Below are 19,741 nucleotides of genomic sequence, written 5' to 3'. Positions count from 1 at the left end.
CCACTATTGCGTGGGACCCACCTGTCATCCTTAATAAAGAAACCGCACCGCTCGCACCCCAAAAAAAAAAGGAAACGCTGCGAAAAACAAATAACGCGTACGCCCGCCGGACCTAACCCACGCCGCGCCGGCCGCCGGACGCCACTGCTCCGCCCGCCTGAACTCACCGCCGCCGCCCTCCCCCACGCCGCCATCTCCACGGACCTCCCCACACCACCGAAGCCACGCCGCCGCGCCGCCCGCCTCACCTCACCGCTGAGCCGCACTTCCCCCCGCCGCCTCCTCAACTCCTCGCCGCCGGCCGGTACCCTACTCCGCCTGCAACCGCCGCCATCGGAGCCATGGATCCTTCGTCGCCCTGAATTTCACCTGCATCCGCCCGCTTGTGACGTGTTTGATTTTTTTTGTCCCCGGTGATTTGATTCAAATTCAATCCGATCCTTTGTTGGTTTTGTTTTTTTTTGTGTTCTATATGTTGTTTCCCGTGGTCGTCCTTTCGCCGTGTTCGGTTGTTGCTGGAGCGGATTTGATTGGAAGTTCCCAAGTCGAGGTCTCAAGGAAGAGGTCAGTTTCCCGTCTACAGTCCGGTCGTTTGATTTAGTCACTTGGGTTCGGTGATTGATTTCAGATTTGAGTGGTTGATTACAACCTTCAATCGATGGATGGATGATCATCGGTTTCTATCAGTCCTTACACGAGGTGATTCGATACCCTGGGTTGATTGTTATTTGTAACCGCTGATCTGGCTTGTGGTATGTGTTTGTGCTCCTCTAGATGATGCAGGAAGGAGAGTGCCTGTTGAGATGAACCGAATTGATGGAGGTTTGATTATTATGGTCCAGGTTCATGGTTGCTTTGATTATTAGTTATATTCATGATGAATCGGGGTGGTGGAGGTTTGCTTGTTATGGTTCATGGTTCTTTTGATTAGTTCATGATGGTTTTGAAATTATTCTGACACGAAAGTTTGTGGTGCCGTGACAACCCTCACTGGATTTCCTTTGGTCAGATCCTCAAAATGTGCAGATTTCTAAGTGGTTTCGAGATAGATGTACGAGAGATTGTCAGATGGAATAGCAATGCTTTGTTTGGATTCTGACCCCCCCCCCCCGGGCGCGCGATTTGATTTATGCCTGAAAAGTCTGATTTGGGCCGTTGGTTGTTCTTCAGAATTGTTGGAGTTGCATCTCATGGTGAGTCCTATTTGCTGCATGAATTGGAATCATACATACAGGCCGCTGGCAGTTCTTTTTGTGTGATCAACAATTCCCCTTAATCAAATTTTCCATGTTTTTCGTCAGTAATTCTTAGTTCTTGCAGATAGCACATAACAAAGATGGAATTTGCAACCCAAACCTGCCTCGGTCTACGAGCTCAAGACAGGCTTTATCCCTATGCACTCAGTCTTTAATTCATGTTTTCTGTACTTAGGCTACTTTCTTCCAAAATAATATTCTTGCTCTCTGTAGGTCTTTGTCGGTGACATGGGACCGGAGGTATCATGACTAGAGGCTTGGGCAGCCGCTGTCACCCACGTGGCCTGACCCCCTCGGGGGGGTCGGGCCCGAGGGTGACGAGGCCACCCCTCCCTCTGTCTCCCCGAGGGGTCGGGCCGCTCCCGTTTTGGCCCCGAGGGCTGGGGTGCCCCGACCCCCTATGATTTTGGCGCCACGTGTATGGGTTAGGTGAGCACAGCGGGGCTCACCTAACCGCATTTATTGCGGGTTGGACGAGCGCGCCACGCCGCATTTAATGCAGCGCAGCGCACGCTTATCCGGTCCGTGACCGGTCGCAGTGTGTGACCAGTCACAGACCAGTCAGATCGCGGGTTAGGTGGCAACAGGCGGCCTGTCACACGCCTCGCCCTGTCCCGTCGGAATGATGAGAGCCTCCAGGAACTCGTCTCTAAGCCGGAGCCGGCGTGCTAACTCCTGGAGTTAACACGTCAGTCCCCGCCAGATTCATGCCAGGCTTCATCGCAACCATTGCAAGGAAGTCATTGTATGAAGAAGGGCAGACGTGCGGCATGCTAAACTGACGCGTGGTGGACAAGAATGACCGATCAGTGACTGGTCTGACGCCGGTCACGTCATCGGTAGACAACCGTGCTCCCACGTTGCATCTGCTTCCGGCGGAGTGGAGGTAGGTATGACCCATCCCATCGGAGGGTCATTGGGACAGCGGCCATTGCAAATCTCCACACATTAATGAAGGAATGACAGGGATATCCCCTGTGTCAGGCGAGTGACGGCGCTGGGCCTCACTCAAGGACAAGCTGTGATTTAGCTTCCAGGGGAAGGCGCAAGCCAAGTTTTGGTCAAGATAGGGTGGGTCCCCACCCAAAAGAAGAGTAGGTAGAAGTGGTGCATGTGGTATCCCCTTGAGATATAGAAGGAGGACCTTGCCCACCAAAGCAAAAAAAGAAAAAAGAAGACAACTCGGAGAATACCTGAGCTCGTAGAGGAGAGAAAGAGGAAGAGGGGTTCTAGAGCCTGAACTCTCTTGCTCTCCGGCTCTCTGTAACTCCTTCACACACAGATCCACCAGAACACAGGAGTAGGGTATTACGCTTCTCAGTAGCCCGAACCTGTCTACATCGCCCGTGTCTCGTGCATTTGCTCTCTCGCGAACATTCCACAGATCGAGGGCGAAGAAACTCGCTTAGCGCCCCCGGCCGAACCGGCAAAGGGGGGCCTGCGCGGTCTCCCGGTGAGGAGCCCCACGCTCTGTCATCTGGCGCGCCAGGTAGGGGGCGCGTGTGTCTTTCTAAGCCCTCGTCCTCTTTCGTGTGCGCCAAGCTTCTCCCGCTCAGCCCAATGGCCGAACGGGCAGTGGCGCACAACCTCTCTCCGAGCGCTAGCGGTGACGACGGGGAGCAGAACCCGCGCCGTCGAGCTCGTACTCCACCGTCCCCCTCTCGCCGAAGTCTTGGGCGGGAGGAGGCGCTCGAGGAGGTCGAAAGATCCGCGACTTCGACGCCCGCGGGCGATGGAGAAGGACGGCGAGATGGGGAGCGTCGCCTCCTCGTCTACGGCGATGGCAGCACGCCTCAGGGCGCGCTCCAAGCTGCGGGCGCGCTCCTGCGTCACCCGCCCGTCGTCCCCGATCCAGAGACTCCAGCTCGACGTTGGCTGGATGACGTGGCCAACTTGGTCATGACGGCGCAGCAGCGTCTAGGCGCCGGCGGGCGGTCCTCCGCCACCAAGGCCTCTGGCGCTGCTACCGCCGACTCCGTGTCGTCGAGGCGGAGGGCGCGGCGAGCGGCGGCCGTTATCCGCCGTTCGTCCGCCATTCCCTCATCAACGCCTCCGACCCAAGAAGATGTGCGTGGGGGGCCGGATGCCCGCCTCAATATCGAGCGCCGGCGCAATGGTCGTCGTGCTGCCCACGCAACGGAGGGCGCTTCCTCGTCCAGAGCGCCACTTCGGTCCGGGCACGGGGGCCAGCCCCCCGAGTCCCCGGTTGGCGGTGCTGGCTGTCGAGCCTTTGTGGCGAGCCTTCGGAACGTCCGTTGGCCCCCAAGGTTCCGGCCCACTATCACCGAAAAATACGACGGAAGCGTCAACCCCGCCGAGTTTCTCCAGATCTACACGACCGGGATCGAGGCCGCGGGGGGTGACGACAGGGTCATGTCGAATTTCTTACCCATGGCCCTGAAAGGTCAGGCGCGGGGTTGGCTAATGAACTTGCCACCCGCGTCGGTCCACCCTTAGGAGGATTTGTGCCAGCAGTTCACCATGAACTTCCAGGGCACATATCCGCGCCCAGGTGAAGAAGCGGACTTGCATGCGGTACAGCGAAGGGACGATGAGTCTCTTCGCTCGTACATTCAGCGGTTCTGTCAAGTCCGCAACACCATACCATGCATCCCCGCACACGCGGTGATCTACGCGTTCAGGGGGGGCGTGCGGCACAACCGCATGCTCGAGAAGATCGCCTCCAAGGAGCCCCAGACCACCGCGGAGCTTTTTTAGCTCGCGGACCGTGTGGCTCGCAAGGAGGAGGCCTGGACCTGGAACTCCTCCGGTTCCGGTGTGGCAGCTCCGGCCGCCCCCGGGTCCGTCGCTCGGTCAGGGCGGCGGGACAGGAGAAGGAAGAAGAGGTCGGCCCATTCCGACAATGAGGGTCATGTCCTCGCCATCGAGGGCGCTTCGCGGGCCACCTGAAAGGGGAGGCCTGCGAGCGACAAAAAGGAGGCCGGCGCTCCCAGCAGGAAGCGCCCGACCGGCAAGTGGTGTTCCGTACACAACACCTCCCTCCACGACCTCGCGGACTGCCGCGCGGTCAAAAGTTTGGCTGAGCGGACGAGGAAGTGGGAGGAGGAGAGGAGGCAGGAGCGCCGTGAGGGCAAGGCCCCGGCGGCTCCCGCCGGCAACCGGCGAGGTGAGGCCAAGCAGAAGGCCACCGCCGAGGACGTCGACGATGGCGACGATGACCTGGGGTTCCAGGAGCCTGGGGCCACCGTCGCCACCGTCGATGGGGGAGCGTGCGCTCACGCTTCTCGCCGGAGCCTCAAGGCCATGAAGCGAGAGCTTCTGGCCGCGGCCCCTACCCATGAGGCGACGCGGCGGGCGCGGTGGTCGGAGGTTGCCCTCACCTTCGACCAGACCGACCACCCGCCGTGCGTTGCCCGGGGAGGACAGATCGCGATGGTGGTTTCCCCCACCGTTTGCAATGTGAAGTTGGGGCGTGTCCTCATAGACGGGGGTGCAGCCCTCAACATCCTTTCCCCCGCGGCCTTTGACGCCATCAAGGCCCCGGGGATGGTGCTCCGGCCGTCCCAGCCGATCATCGGTGTGACGCCGGGGCACACTTGGCCACTAGGTCATATCGACCTCCCGATCACCTTCGGTGGTTCCGCCAACTTCCGCACGGAGCGGGTAAACTTCGATGTGGCGGACCTCAGTCTGCCCTACAACGCGGTCCTGGGGAGGCCCGCGTTGGTGAAGTTCATGGCGGCGGTCCACTACGCCTATCTCCAGATGAAGATGCCGGGCCCCGGTGGCCCCATCACCGTCCATGGCGACCTCAAAGTCGCGCTTGCTTGTATGGAGCAGCGCGCGGACCACCTCGCCGCGGTGTCCAAGCCCGCGGGTGGCGACGAGAGGCTCAGCACCTCCGTTCTAGCCGCCCCGAGGCAGCGGATGATCACGTGCGACGAGGTCCCGGTCAAGGAGGTTGCCCTGGGCGACGGCCCGTCCAAGACCACACGAATCGGTGGTCTTCTGGACGACAAATAGGAAGACGCGCTCGTCTCCTTCCTGCGGGCAAACGCCGACGTCTTCGCCTGGAGACCGGCGGACATGCCCGGGGTCCCCAGGGAGGTGATTGAGCACCGTCTCGCCGTGCGGCCGGGCGCAAGGCCGGTCCGGCAGAAAGTGCGGCGGCAGGCCCCGGAGCGTCAAGCCTTCATCCGCGAGGAGGTGGCGCGACTTCTGGAGGCCGGATTCATCCGTGAGGTCATCCATCCGGAGTGGCTGGCGAACCCGGTCGTCGTTCCCAAGGCGAACAGCAAGCTTCGGATGTGCATCGACTACACCGACCTTAACAAGGCATGTCCTATGGACCCTTACCCCCTGCCACGCATAGATCAGATTGTAGACTCCACCGCGGGGTGCGACCTTTTGTGTTTTCTAGATGCATACTCTGGTTATCATCAGATTTGCATGGCTAGGGAGGATGAGGAAAAAACTGCATTCATTACCCCCATAGGAACTTATTGTTATACGACAATGCCTTTCGGGTTAAAGAATGCAGGTCCTACTTTTCAACGTACTACTCGAATTTCTTTGGGTAGCCAAATAGGACGTAATGTTGAGGCCTATGTTGATGACTTGATTGTGAAGACGCGCAACCAAGAGACCTTACTCTCAGATCTAGCGGAAACTTTCGAAAGTCTCCGCTCCGCCCGCATAAAGCTGAACCCCGACAAGTGCGTGTTCGGCGTGCCTGCGGGCAAGCATCTCGGGTTCTTGATCTCTGCCCAAGGCATCGAGGCCATCCCCGAGAAGATACGAGCTATAGAGCGGATGCGCCCCCCCCAGCAAGCTTAGGGATGTGCAATGCGTCACCGGCTGCATGGCCGCCCTAAGTCGGTTCATATCGAGGCTGGGAGAGAAGGCACTACCCCTATTTAAGCTCCTCAAACGCTCCGGGCCGTTTACCTGGACGGAGGAGGCTGAGCGGGTCCTCACTCAGTTGAAGGCGTACCTCAGTTCTCCCCCAGTCCTGGTCGCCCCGGAGCCAGATGAGCCATTGCTACTCTACCTGGCGGCAACCCCGCAGGTGGTCAGCGCGGCGTTGGTCGTGGAGCGTGACGAGGACAACCCTCACTCCGCGCATCACCACCCTGTGTCGACTCGACCCGGGAGAGAGCAGGGAGGAGAGGCCCCCGAGCCGAACGGTGGCCCAAGGCCCCCGACGGCCGGAGCTGGCCCTTCGCCTGCTTGTCCGACGGTGCCAGACGCCCCCGACCCCCAGGATGGCCCCGGGGCCACTACGGGAAGGCCGCGCCTGTCGCCCTCTGACCCCGAGGTTATCGGCGCAGAAGCCGAGGGCGCCCCGCGCGGCCTCTCGGACGAAGAGCGCCCTGGAGATGCGGCCCCTGGCGAAGAGGATCGGCCCCGCCGAAAGGTGCAGCGGCCCATCTACATTGTTAGCGAGACCCTCCGGGACGCCAAGACCCGATACCCTCAGGCCCAGAAGATGCTTTACGCTATTCTGATGGCTTCGAGGAAGTTGCGCCATTATTTCCAGGCGCATCGGGTCACGGTGGTTACGTCTTACCCCCTCGGCCAAATCTTGCATAACCGAGAGGGTACTGGACGGGTGGTGAAATGGGCAATCGAACTCTCTGAGTTCGATTTGCACTTTGAACCACGCCACGCGATCAAGAGCCAGGCCCTCGCCGACTTTGTGGCAGAGTGGACCCCAGCTCCCGAGCCCGTCTCCGTCCCCGAAGCCAGCCCGGGCCCCTCGCAACTGCCTCACACCGCCTACTGGGTGATGCAGTTCGACGGCTCCCTGTCTCTTCAGGGCGCTGGTGCGGGAGTCACGTTGACCTCGCCGAGAGGAGACGTCCTCAGATACCTGGTTCGCCTCGACTTTCGGGCGACCAATAATATGGCGGAGTACGAGGGTCTCCTTGCGGGACTCAGGGTGGCATCTGGACTGGGGATCCGCCGCCTCCTGGTGTTAGGCGACTCCCAGCTGGTCGTTAACCAGGTCTGTAAGGAGTACCGGTGCTCTGACCCGCAGATGGACGCTTACGTGCGCCAGGTGCGGCGTATGGAGCGCCATTTCGACGGGATAGAGCTTCGGCACGTGCCCAGACGGGATAACGCGGTCGCCGACGAACTCTCAAGGCTCGCTTCTTCGCGAGCCCAGACCCCACCGGGCGCCTTTGAAGAACGGCTTGCCCAGCCGTCGGCGCGACCCGACCCCCTAGGGGAGACGGACGCGCCTGAACGGCCCCCGAGGCCCATCGGAGTCCAGGCCTCGGGACCCGAGGGGAGCGCTCCCAGCTCCCTTAGATTGATTGCTTGGATCGCTGAGATCCAGGTGTACCTCGCAGATAAGACTCTACCCGAGGACCGCGAAGGGAGTGAACGCGTCCAGCGCATCTCCAAGCGCTACGTGCTGGTGGAAGGGACCCTCTATCGGCGCGCGGCTAACGGAGTCCTCCTGAAGTGCATTCCTCGGGAACAAGGCGTCGAGCTTCTTGCCGATATCCATGAAGGCGAGTGTGGAGCCCACTCCGCCTCACGCACCTTGGTTGGCAAGGCCTTTCGCCAGGGTTTCTATTGGCCGACAGCTCTCAACGATGCGGTCGACCTGGTCCGGCGGTGCAGGGCGTGCCAGTTCCACGCCAGGCAACCCCATCAGCCGGCCCAGGCCCTGCAGACCATACCTCTTTCGTGGCCGTTTGTTGTCTGGGGGCTCGATATCCTGGGTCCGTTTAGGCGGGCCCCGGGCGGGTTCGAGTATCTGTATGTCGCTGTCGACAAGTTCACTAAGTGGCCCGAGGCTTATCCGGTCATCAAGATCGATAAGCACTCCGCGCTTAAATTCATCAGGGGCATCACTGCTCGGTTTGGGGTGCCTAACCGTATCATTACGGATAACGGCACCCAGTTCACTAGTAAGCTCTTCGGTGACTACTGCGAAGACATGGGCATCAAGCTCTGCTTCGCCTCCCCCACCCACCCCAGAAGCAATGGCCAAGTCGAGCGCGCCAACGCGGAAATCCTCAAGGGCCTCAAAACCAAGACCTTCAACATCCTCAAGAAGCACGGCGACTCGTGGATCAAGGAGCTGCCAGCGGTGCTCTGGGCGAACCGAACCACGCCAAGCCGAGCAACCGGGGAAACGACTTTCTTCCTCATCTACGGCGCGGAGGCGGTCCTCCCATCTGAGCTCACCCTAAGGTCCCCTCGGGCCACCATGTATTGCGAGGCTGATCAAGATCAGCTTCGCAGAGACGACCTCGACTACTTGGAAGAGCGAAGGCGGCGCGCGGCCCTCCGAGCCGCGCGCTACCAGCAGAGCCTGCGGCGCTACCATCAGCGCCACGTCCGGGCCCGATCACTCTGCGTCGACAACCTCGTCCTACGCCGCGTCCAAACGCGAGCTGGACTGAGCAAGCTCTCACCAATGTGGGAGGGTCCGTATCGAGTGATCGGCGTCCCCCGGCCGGGCTCCGTTCGGCTGGCCACGGGCGACAGCACAGAGCTGCCTAACCCGTGGAACATCGAACACCTTCGTCGCTTCTACCCCTAGTGGGGGTCGGGTGTCAGGTCTCGGGCTCGGGCCAACCCCGCACCCCCCCGGGCATGCAGGGTTGGCCGGGGGCTACCACATGTATATACTTATCTTTTTTCTCTTCCGTATTTCAATAAAAGCTTTTTCGATTTCCTAAGGACTGTGTCTGTGCCATTGTTTCCTTTTGAAGAATCTTGGCTTGAATTAGCACGCTCGTGCTCGACCCTGCCCTCGGTGGCCCGGGCCGGCGGAAATCGCCAAACGGGGCCCAGAATCGAGCCGCGCCCCGGGGCATGGTGAACTCCGGGGGGGAATCGGCAAAGGCCCACAATCGGGTCACCCATAACCCTCGGTCACCGCGCTCCCGGCCTGGCCAGTCTCGACATGTGGATCTCCCCAGGCACTAGCCCCGACCCGCGCCATTTGAGGCTGGGACCTGGGCACGAGCCCTTGTTCAAGCCAAGACACAGAAGGACCGCGGCACAGACCATCCTCGTCTCATACACACGACAAATAGAATTGACACAGAAATTTCCTCTTTATTTGATTGCAGATTAAATTAGTCTATACAAGAAGGGGGCCCGAAGGCCTCGGAAGAAGAAAGAAAAAGCTATTTAAGATTGGCGGGGGCCTGGGGGCTCACTTCGACGCGCCCGGGTCGCCAGCCTCGTCGTCGCTGTCGTCCGCACCACCGTCACCGCCCTCCTTGTCGGAGTCGAGGGCGAACGCGAGCCGAGGGGCCGTACCCTCGAAGCTGTGGACGATGTGGTCGGCGGCGTCCCGGACCTGCGCGCGCGCGCCGTCCTCGGTTCCGGGAGGGAACTCGTCCAGCGCTGCCCACGGGGAGAAGTCAGGGTCCCTGGCCTGGTAACTTGCCAGTACGAGCTCCACCGCCCCCCGGGCGAGTTCTCTCGAGGATGACTTGATCGTCTCCTCGAGCTCCTCGGGGAGTCGCTGGAGGGTCCCGGCCATCTCTGAGAGGAGCTGGGCGAGGCCCCCCTGGTTGGCGGCGTACTTCGCGCACCGCCCGCCCCAGAGGCCCGCCTGCCGCCCGGCGCGGTCTAGACGGGAGACGGCGTCCCGAAGCATGCCGGGCCCTACCTCGCCCGCCAAGCGGAGGGCCTCGACCTCCCCGGCGGACGAGTCCAGCGCGCCCTGCAGCTCGGCGATGGTGTGTTCGGCGGCTGCGAGGCGGGCGGCTAGGTCGCCGTCGCCCGCGGCCGCCCCGCCGCTATGCGCTCTTGCGTCTAGCTCCTTCGCCCGCGCCTCGAGCTCAGCGGCCCGCTGATCCAGTGCGGCCCTCTCGGCGCGGGCGCCTTCCAGATTGCGGCGCGCCTGCTCCTCCCGTGCTGCCTTGCGGAGGAACAGGCTGTCCGCCAGCCGCTGCGCCGCGGCCTCGGCCTCCTCAAGAGCTCGTTCCCGCTCGGCGAGCGCATCCTCGCGGAGGCGGAGTGCGGACTCCTCTTCAGCGCAGGCGGCCTCGTGTGCCGCCAGTGTTGCCTCCCGGATGGCGACGGCGGCCTCGCGGTCCGCCAGGTCCCTCTCCTTCGCGCGGGCGCGCTCCTCCAGCGCCATGGCGCGAGCCTCAAGGGCCTCTTCGCGCTGCCGGGACGCCGCCTCGTTCTCCGCCGCCCGCCGTTCCCGTGCAGCGGCGGCGTCAAGGACTCCCCGGGCGGCGTCGAGCCAATCGCTCTTCCAGTCGTCCCACTTCTTGCGGAGAACGCAGGGAATGTAGCGGTGTAGCACCTGCCCCCGCGGCTGGAAGTAGCAACCACCAACTACCGTCGGCGGCGACACCGGCTGTACGGTGAAGAACCACTGGAACAGCCGGAGAGATGGGCGCACCCCGATAAACATCTCGCACAGGTGCGCGAAGATGGCCAACGTCATTATTGCGTTAGGGGTGAGGTGCGCCATCTGGAGATCATAAAACTCCAGAATATCCATGAAAAAAGAAGAGAATGGCGGGACCAGCCCTGCCATTGCGAAAGAGAGGAAGAAGACGGACCGCCCCGGGTAGTGTGGCGCCGGGCGTCCCTCGCCCAGCTCGACCACCTCCCGGCCGGTGGCAGATTCCGGCATGAATCGGCGCGGCAGCCCGGCCTGCCTCTCGCTCACGATGCGGGAAGGCGGCAGCACGCTACCGTCGAGCGGTGTGGAGCCCCGTGCCATGACGCCGGCGGAGGAGGAGCTTGAGAGCGAGCGAGTACGGCGAGGGTAGGGCACAGGAAACGAAGAGTTAGAGCGCAAGTGGCGAAGGCAAGGGGAATAGTGGCGAGAGGAAGGAAACGAATCTCTTCCTCGGCGTCTTTATACCCTTGCCAACGCTATTCCCGGCTCCTCGTTTCCCGCGCCCACTACCTCGCCCCCTCGTTTCTCGCGCCCACGCCTCCACTAATCCCACTCGCCCGTTTGCGGCGCACGCGGCAGATGTGCGGCCGTGGCAGTTGAGATGGGACAGATCGTGCTCGCGTTAACTACGCTCGCCGACCGAAGCGCCATCATCATGTCTCCAGGCGAAACGAACCGGCTCGTCCCGATTCGCACGCTACTCGAGTAATGTAGCGGTCTTAAAGAGACCGCTCATTATTGACGGTCGTTTTTCCCTTGCCGATGTGCGCGATTTGCGACCACTGGGTTTCTGCCCGCCTGTAGAGACCGGCCCCACCTGTCACCAGGCCTAAGGAGTGGCGTCACACCCGAGCGCTTCCCTCGAGGGGGGCGATCGCCCTGGCGTAACGCCGGGGGCTACTGTCGGTGACATGGGACCGGGGGTATCGTGACTAGAGGCTTGGGCAGCCGCTGTCACCCACGTGGCCTGACCCCCTCGGGGGGGTCAGGCCTGAGGGTGACGAGGCCACCCCTCCCTCTGTCTCCCCGAGGGGTCGGGCCGCTCCCGTTTTGGCCCCGAGGGCTGGGGTGCCCCGACCCCCTATGATTTTGGTGCCACGTGTATAGGTTAGGTGAGCACAGCGGGGCTCACCTAACCGTATTTATTGCGGGTTGGACGAGCGCGCCACGCCGCATTTAATGCAGCGCAGCGCACGCTTATCCGGTCCGTGACCGGTCGCAGTGTGTGACCGGTCACAGACCGGTCAGATCACGGGTTAGGTGGCAACAGGCGGCCTGTCACACGCCTCGCCCTGTCCCGTCGGAATGATGAGAGCCTCCAGGCACTCGTCCCTAAGCCGGAGCCGGCGTGCTAACTCCTGGAGTTAACACGTCAGTCCCGACCAGATTCATGCCAGGCTTCATCGCAACCATTGCAAGGAAGTCATTGTATGAAGAAGGGCAGACGTGCGGCATGCTAAACTGACGCGTGGTGGACAAGAATGATCGATCTGTGACTGGTCTGACGCCGGTCACGTCATCGGCAGACAACCGTGCTCCCACGTTGCATCTGCTTCCGGCGGAGTGGAGGTAGGTATGACCCATCCCATCGGAGGGTCATTGGGACAGCGGCCATTGCAAATCTCCACACATTAATGAAGGAATGACAGGGATATCCCCTGTGTCAGGCGAGTGACGGCGCTGGGCCTCACTCAAGGACAAGCTGTGATTTAGCTTCCAGGGGAAGGCGCAAGCCAAGTTTTGGTCAAGATAGGGTGGGTCTCCACCCAAAAGAAGAGTAGGTAGAAGTGGTGCATGTGGTATCCCCTTGAGATATAGAAGGAGGACCTTGCCCACCAAAGCAGAAAAAGAAAAAAGAAGACAACTCGGAGAATACCTGAGCTCGTAGAGGAGAGAAAGAGGAAGAGGGGTTCTAGAGCCTGAACTCTCTTGCTCTCCGGCTCTCTGTAACTCCTTCACACACAGATCCACCAGAACACAGGAGTAGGGTATTACGCTTCTCAGTGGCCCGAACCTGTCTACATCGCCCGTGTCTCGTGCATTTGCTCTCTCGCGAACATTCCACAGATCGAGGACGAAGAAACTCGCTTAGCGCCCCCGGCCGAACCGGCAAAGGGGGGCCTGCGCGGTCTCCCGGTGAGGAGCCCCACGCTCCGTCAGTCTCTGAATAGGAGTAATTTTTTTATGGCCCGTCTCAGTGAAGCACACCACCATTTTCTCTTCAATTCGTCATTAGAAGTTAAATACTTACAAAGTTGAATTTCTTCCCAAATAAATGTTCTCTTGCTTATTGCAGGCCTATCTCATAATTTTGCAAGACCAACCTTCACCGAGTGAAATCTTTAAATCACCGCCATTCTCTTCAATTCATCATTAGAAGTTAAATACCTCACAAAGATATATTTAAATCCAATCTATTACTCACTACAGGTTTCTACATAATTTCTATGGCCAATCTGAGTGAATCCTTTAAATCATCTCCCCTTTCTCTTCAATTTATCATCAGAAGTTAATTGCTTGCAAAGTTGAATTTCTTCTCGAATATTTGATGATTCTGAACAAAATCTGCTCGAAAGTTGCCACAAATGGTCTGAGAGAATAGTGAAATAAGAAGAAAGTAATTGGCCGAAAGAAAGCTCTGCATTCGATGTACACCTCAAAATAATTTGAGTTTTTGCCGTTCCATATGAATTCGTTGTTAGCTGCAAGTTTCTATACTGATGTACAATTCTTACATGTGTGCGGAGTGCACTAAATTTCCCCTGAACTCCCCTGATTCACAAGCATTTTTAATAGATAAATACAAGCACTTTTAGGCCCCCTTTGAATCAAAGGAAAAACCATAGGAATTCTAGAGGATTTTATCCTATGGGAAATAATCCTATAGAGTCCTTTGAAACAAAGGATTGTTTCCTATCAATTCCTTTGAAATTCCTATGGAATGAACCTTACTAGAGCAATTTTGAAGGAAAATAAGCATGAGGTCTCACCTCATGTTTTCCTCTTCATGTGTCTAAGGTTCCTGCGTTTTTCATGTGTGCTAATCAAACGACAGTTCGAAGACTTTCCTGTGTTTCAAAATCCCATAGGAATTCAGTAAGTGTGGCATTCAATTCCTACGTTTTTTCTATTCCTCTGTTTTCTCAATCCTGTGATTTAAAGGGGCCCATGCATGTGTTGATTCCTTCGGTGTTATGTATATATTAAACTTAGAAGAATTTCTTCTACACAATACAGTTGACCTTTTATTGGTTCATGTAAAATTTAATTGTTCTGTTTGTTTCTTTACAGGGAAGCTATGAAATTATGAGAAGTAGCATGCCTAAGTTGACTCTCTTCTGCTTGATATGATGTCCTGAACATGCATTGTTCAGGTGAGCATAGTTATCTATATTGAGATCCCTTCCGCATCGTGATCGCGTTCGGCCCACACCCCGGTCATGGCCATTATGTCCCCTAAACCTTCCAGATAAACAATTTAAGTACGTCTCCACTGGTATATTTTGGTAGTCATTTTTGGATTTTTTTTTCTCTTGTCTTTTAGAACTTGCCAATTTTGTTGTTTCTCAGGAAATAGTTAAATGAGTATGTTGGCTTTGCTGTTTATCACTACCTAGGAAGACATATCATGATTTCTTTTGCTTATCCAAAGTGTCAAACATTTTATTTTATTAGATCCTATGCTAAACTGAGTAACTGCTGCTGATATCATTTTGTAATTAATACTCTGCATTTTGTCTACATGATTTTGAATCGAGGCAGCAGGAGCAAAACAGCCCACAGTTTTGTTCGAAGGACCCAATGCTAGGAATAGCACGGGGTTAAGGCATTGAGGGCCTCTTTGAATCAAAGAATTTATGTAGAAATTTCATAGGATTCAAATTCTATAGGAAATTTTTCTATTTGGCCCTTTGATTCAAAGGATTGAAGTTTTTCAAATCCTATGAAATTCCTATGGAATGGCACATTGCATGTGGATTTTGGAGGAAATTTAGCAAGAGCTCCAATCTATTGGAAAATTTCCTTTGAGTCTATCTCTCTCATCCGATTCCAGCGTTTTTCCCGCGCTCCAATCAAACGACCATTCTTGTGTTTTTCCTGTGTTTTGCAATCCTCTGTTTTACACTTTAATTCCTGTCAGAATCCTGTGTTTTTCCTATTCCTCCGTTTTTCTACCCTGCGATTCAAAGGGGCCCTGAATATTCCTCTCCCATGCTCTGGACCGTTTTTCTGTTGGCAGTCTCAGTCAGGCATTGCTCCAGTATTAGCTTTTGGATGGCTTTAATTTTATTTTGTGAAATTTGAATCTGATAAAAGTACATGAATAAAAACTTATGTTATTTCTTATTTCATCATTGTAAACTATGAGATCAATCTAGCCCCAGGAGGTGTTTGACAATATTTGAATGTTTATTGAATCAACTACCTCTTGGATATGGGATCGTCTGAGAAAAATGTGTGTTCAATGATCTATATAGATTCTCTCCACTTCTGGGGCTACAGTATTGAGCTTGTTATGAAAATCAAAGCTTGAATTTCCATAAAGAATCATAAAAAAGCCACTTAAAGCATGTTGTATAATATCCAAGGTACTTTAGTTATTCACTGGAAGGGATCAAGGTAATATAAAGCCACGGTTTTGTATACTATACCTGGCACTTCTGATATAGGGAATAGTTTTCACTTTTAGGGAACTACCGATAAATATGTTTATTTTTCCAAATTATCACACCTTTTTTTCCTGGACCATTTATCTTTCCTATGCTAATATAATTATTTGGAAAGTCTCGCAACCCTATTATCTTTTATCTGCTAATATTTCTTTTATATATTTCACAAGGTTGCATAGCTGAAAATTTGCAGCCCAAACATTTTTTCTTTAAATGGCATCCCATAATTAAACGTTAAACTGTTTCTTTCTAACTTATGTATTTTTTGAGCTTGCATGGTGAACTATCAATTCTGAATTATTTGTACTTGTCTGTTTTGTCAATTGACATTCAAGCAACCAACAAGCACCTGAAGCTATCCTGATATACAAACCCTGTGTGGTCTATCTATAAATGCCGATATTCTTTTTATTTGTTTGAATCTTTAGATAGATAATACGCCTACCACAACGTTTTCTTGAATGTGTATACATTGGGAACTAGCATGTATACTTAAAATCAACAACAAGAATGTATGTTAATCCATACATAAATATATCTATCTGGATTGGATGTAGCCAATCTGTACATGTACTAAATTTAAAATAGCGACGGATAATAATGATTCTTCCATAGGAGTGTCCATGACATTAAAAATGCCATTGAAGAGGCAAATGAACACACAAAATATTAGGCAAATAAAAAGGGATTTGCTACACCAATTGGCACTCCTAATGCTTAACATGACTTTTGTGCACGATCTACGTAACAAAAACTTTTACTCTGCCTATATGGTTATATATGTCTATCCGTGACGTGCCTTGCATGTGCACGCTCACTAGTTGGTATAGATGCACAACTAATGAGTATAGAGATGTCCTCAGGAAGCATGGCAACGTGCAATCCATTTGTCTTGAATACTCCCATCTACATCAACCTGGTACTCTTTCGTTAGTCTTCTTTTACAACAAGTGTGAGCAGGCCAGTATTAAAATAACGAATGCAAGGCCAGGCTATCAGGTCTATCAAAGTACAAAGTCACTATTTCTGTATCGTGTTCTCTTTGTGGACATTGTTATGTACACCAATCACCAAGGGAGTTGGTAGCTGGACGCCTGCATTAAGGGATGAACAAAGTATGCTCCCAAAGTTAATGCAGTGATTGCGAGATATGGTAACCGGATGAACTCCCTGTAATAATCTTTGGGTAGTTTCTGTCTTCCATCGATAACTGCAGCAAAAGGAATAACACTTGTTCTCTTTTTCAGAACTTCAAAGGCTTCACCATAGCGTGATGCCAGCCTCCTATCACCATTCCAAACACCAAACAGATGGTGACCAATTAATCCAACGGATGCCGCAACAGCAACTGAATTGCCAATCCATAACGTGTGGGCTAAGCACCAAATTACCTGTCCAACCATCTATAGAATACCATAAAGCAAACCATATTATATGTTATGAGTCAAAACATATGCAAGGAAAGATAACAGATAAAAAACATAGGTTTATATCTAATATCACTAAAGAATTCCATGACAAGTATCTTTAAAATGGCCTCCTGGAATTACCTGTGGATGTCTAGTGATGCGCATTATTCCAGTTTCCCACATGTGGAATTTTGGCTTGTCAACAGCTGCCACTTCTAAAAGATTGAAAGTAGATGGATACAAAAAGAAGAATGAGATGAAAGATGAGAGCCAAACAAGCTCATGGATGCCTGAAATACCCTGAACTTGCCATAGCTGAATGCCATCATACCGATGATTTATAAAGTAGACCTACAAGAAAGGACAACGTTCTAAGATACAGAAGAACTTAGCCATTGAGATGCCAACTGTCCAAAAAAAGGTATGCCAAGCACTTACAACAGTACTAACTGCTAAAGGCAGTGAGATTCCAGCAAACATTACACGGTAAGCTCTCTCCCCTATTATTTTCTCACCAGTTTCACGTAAGCTTGCCATACCACTATGGACGACAGCAAAAATGATGGTAAGGAGCAGCATAGTGACCTGAAATCAATAGTCTTTTGGTAAGCACATTTATCTATTTTTAAAATGTTACACAATAGATACAGCCATACAGGTAGTAGGTAGTACTTGACAGTATTACCATAGTAGCACACACGATGTCAACCATATGTTAAACCACTGAAAAGACAAAAAAAGAAAAAAGAAAAAAGGAACAGCAAAGCAAAATGGTAGAAACTGACTGCTAAATTTAAATATGTAAATTGTCACATTACACGTTTACAACACACATATCTAATTTGGTTTTGAATACCATTTGAAGGGAAAAAATGCTGACTGTAGAACACACACACACACACACAGAGAAGCTTGTTACAACGGAAGGGATTATGAAGACACAAGGCTTTTTATTTCATTAGCCTCACATGCTTACAAGATGTCCATTAACTATTATTGTACTGTTGTGCATATTTTTCCCATGTTATCAGCTAATTATTTTAAATTTCAGTATGCTGAATGTAACCTAGATATTTTACCTGAAAAGGGATTAATTACTTCCACCCCAATGATGAAATCATAGCTTGATAATACCATCAGTTATGAGCTAGTATGATAATTATGGTGAGCCTCAGCAAACATTAGAATTACTTCCTCAAATATTGATTTCGTCAATGGTGTAACACGAAGGATGAAATATGTATCCACACAGAGTTTTGCAAATTTTCTTGTTATTGATTCTTTTAGAGGCTCCTATGCTTGAGAACATACAGCACTTAAATTAAGTCTGACATATCCTCACATTCAGGAAATAAATAGAGAAGAAAGTTGTACAGTAGCCCCAAGTTTTGGGAACTATCACTACATTATTCATCATGTCAACCTTATGCACTGCTCTAAATCAAGTCAATAGGTGATGTCAAACATAATTTTCTTCATCAGCAAGTGTAACTGAAAACCAGCCAAGCATTTCCATCCAGCAAAGAGCTTTGAAGTTATTATTGAAATTCAGAGCCTTAAATCATCAAAAACATTTTTCTGGTACACTTACAACTGACTTTTTCCCTTTAGAAATTACCAAACATCTACAGTTATCGAATTACATGGATAACCCATGAATGATGATGCTCCATTATTCAAAAGGAGCATTTAGCTTACTAAAGTCCATAATTATGGTCTCAAAAGATTGATTTTCCATCATAAATAGGAGTTTGCCATATACCCAGTTTATAGCTTTCATGTAAATATAGGGAGGGAATGTTCAGTTTCACAAGCATCAAGCCTGATCTGTCTTATTTGGTCCAATTTATGTTTGAATTACCGAAACTAGAAGCACACAAGAAATCAATATCACATTCAATTGCTTCATTGGCAGTCCAAACTAAAAAGCGTTGAACTACCTACATGCCACAGAGCATCAAAATGGAATCTGCACTGGTTTGTCATTTCACTAGTCAGTACAGGTTGACTAAAAGCATGCATATTTAGTCCATACTGAATTATTAATTCAGTATATAAAACGCAGAAATATTAGGTTTGGCCAAAAAAAAAAAGTAAAGAGGCTCTCCTCTCAAAGTACACTAATTAACACAAGAGAAGCGAAAAGCAATTTTCTGGAAGGGAAAACGATATCTACCGGCGCACCTCGTGGTTGTCGGAGACGGCGGCGACGGCCTCGAGGAACCTGGTCCCGACCCCGGTGGCCGGGTCGATCCACAGCACGTTGAGCCCCCACAGCACCACGGCGAGTATCCCGCCGAAGTAGACCCACGACGCCACCCGCTGGTCGCCCAGCCGGAACGCCGCCGAGTCCTCCCCGACGAGGCGCGGGGCCCCGTCCACCTCGCCGTCTGAGTCGTCCTCCCCCGCGCCGCCGATCGAGGACCCCCTCGCCCGGGCCGGACGGACGGCGGAGGCTGGGGAGAAGACGAGGCGGGCCCCGAGCAGCGGCGCCGTGGGGGACACCCGGCTCTGTGGCAGGGTCACTCGCCGCTGCGGGAAGTGTAGGAGAAGCGGGGGAGGGGCGGGAAGGCGGAGGAGGAGATGGGAGGCCATCGGCGGCGGCGGGGAGGGGAGAGGTGCGTGGTGGTGGTGGTGGTGGTGGTGGTGGTGGGAGGGGGGTTAGTAGACGTCAGAGTGGTGGAGGCGGCATCTTCGGGAGGAGGATGCGGTCGGCGTGGGGATTTGGAGGGTGGTGTCGACGTGGCGGGCTCCAGCCGTGCCGCCGGCCCGACTACAAAGTTTGACCTTTCGTTGACCGACCTTTTGCTGACGAAAATGGCTGTGCGTGTAGTACATATTTTGCTCTACAGGAGGGCTGTTAAACGTATTTTATCTTAAATGTCCAAAATATAATAAGCATCTTTAAAATAATGCTTGGTCAAATACTTTTAATTTAAAATATTAAATATAAAAAAATATCTTCGCAATTACTCTTAATAATCTCTACAGCTAGCTTTTAAGAGGTGGCTCAGTAATAGATCAAACGTTCACCGGTCTCCTCATGATGGT

General features: G+C 53.4%; 1 protein-coding gene and 1 long non-coding RNA gene across 2 annotated transcripts; one reads left to right on the top strand and one right to left on the bottom strand.

The window, feature by feature from the left end:
- Positions 1-643: 643 nt before the first annotated feature.
- On the top strand, positions 644-14,351 carry LOC136354826 (uncharacterized). Its single transcript, XR_010738657.1, has 2 exons — positions 644-1,193; positions 13,903-14,351. It is a non-coding gene; the product is annotated as an uncharacterized lncRNA (long non-coding RNA).
- A 1,790-nt stretch (positions 14,352-16,141) lies between these two features.
- Positions 16,142-19,349, bottom strand: LOC4352042 (15-cis-zeta-carotene isomerase, chloroplastic). Its single transcript, NM_001423465.1, has 4 exons — positions 18,875-19,349; positions 17,129-17,275; positions 16,832-17,041; positions 16,142-16,684 (listed from the first exon to the last, which is right to left on the bottom strand). The coding sequence occupies exons 1-4, from the start codon at positions 19,283-19,285 to the stop codon at positions 16,349-16,351; spliced, it is 1,104 nt and encodes a 367-aa protein (NP_001410394.1). The 5' UTR covers positions 19,286-19,349; the 3' UTR covers positions 16,142-16,348.
- Between the last annotated feature and the right edge of the window lie 392 nt (positions 19,350-19,741).

Source organism: Oryza sativa, chromosome 12, assembly GCF_034140825.1.
Source record: "Oryza sativa Japonica Group chromosome 12, ASM3414082v1".
Taxonomy (NCBI): Eukaryota; Viridiplantae; Streptophyta; class Magnoliopsida; order Poales; family Poaceae; genus Oryza; species Oryza sativa.
This window is presented reverse-complemented; position numbering and strand designations above follow the sequence as displayed.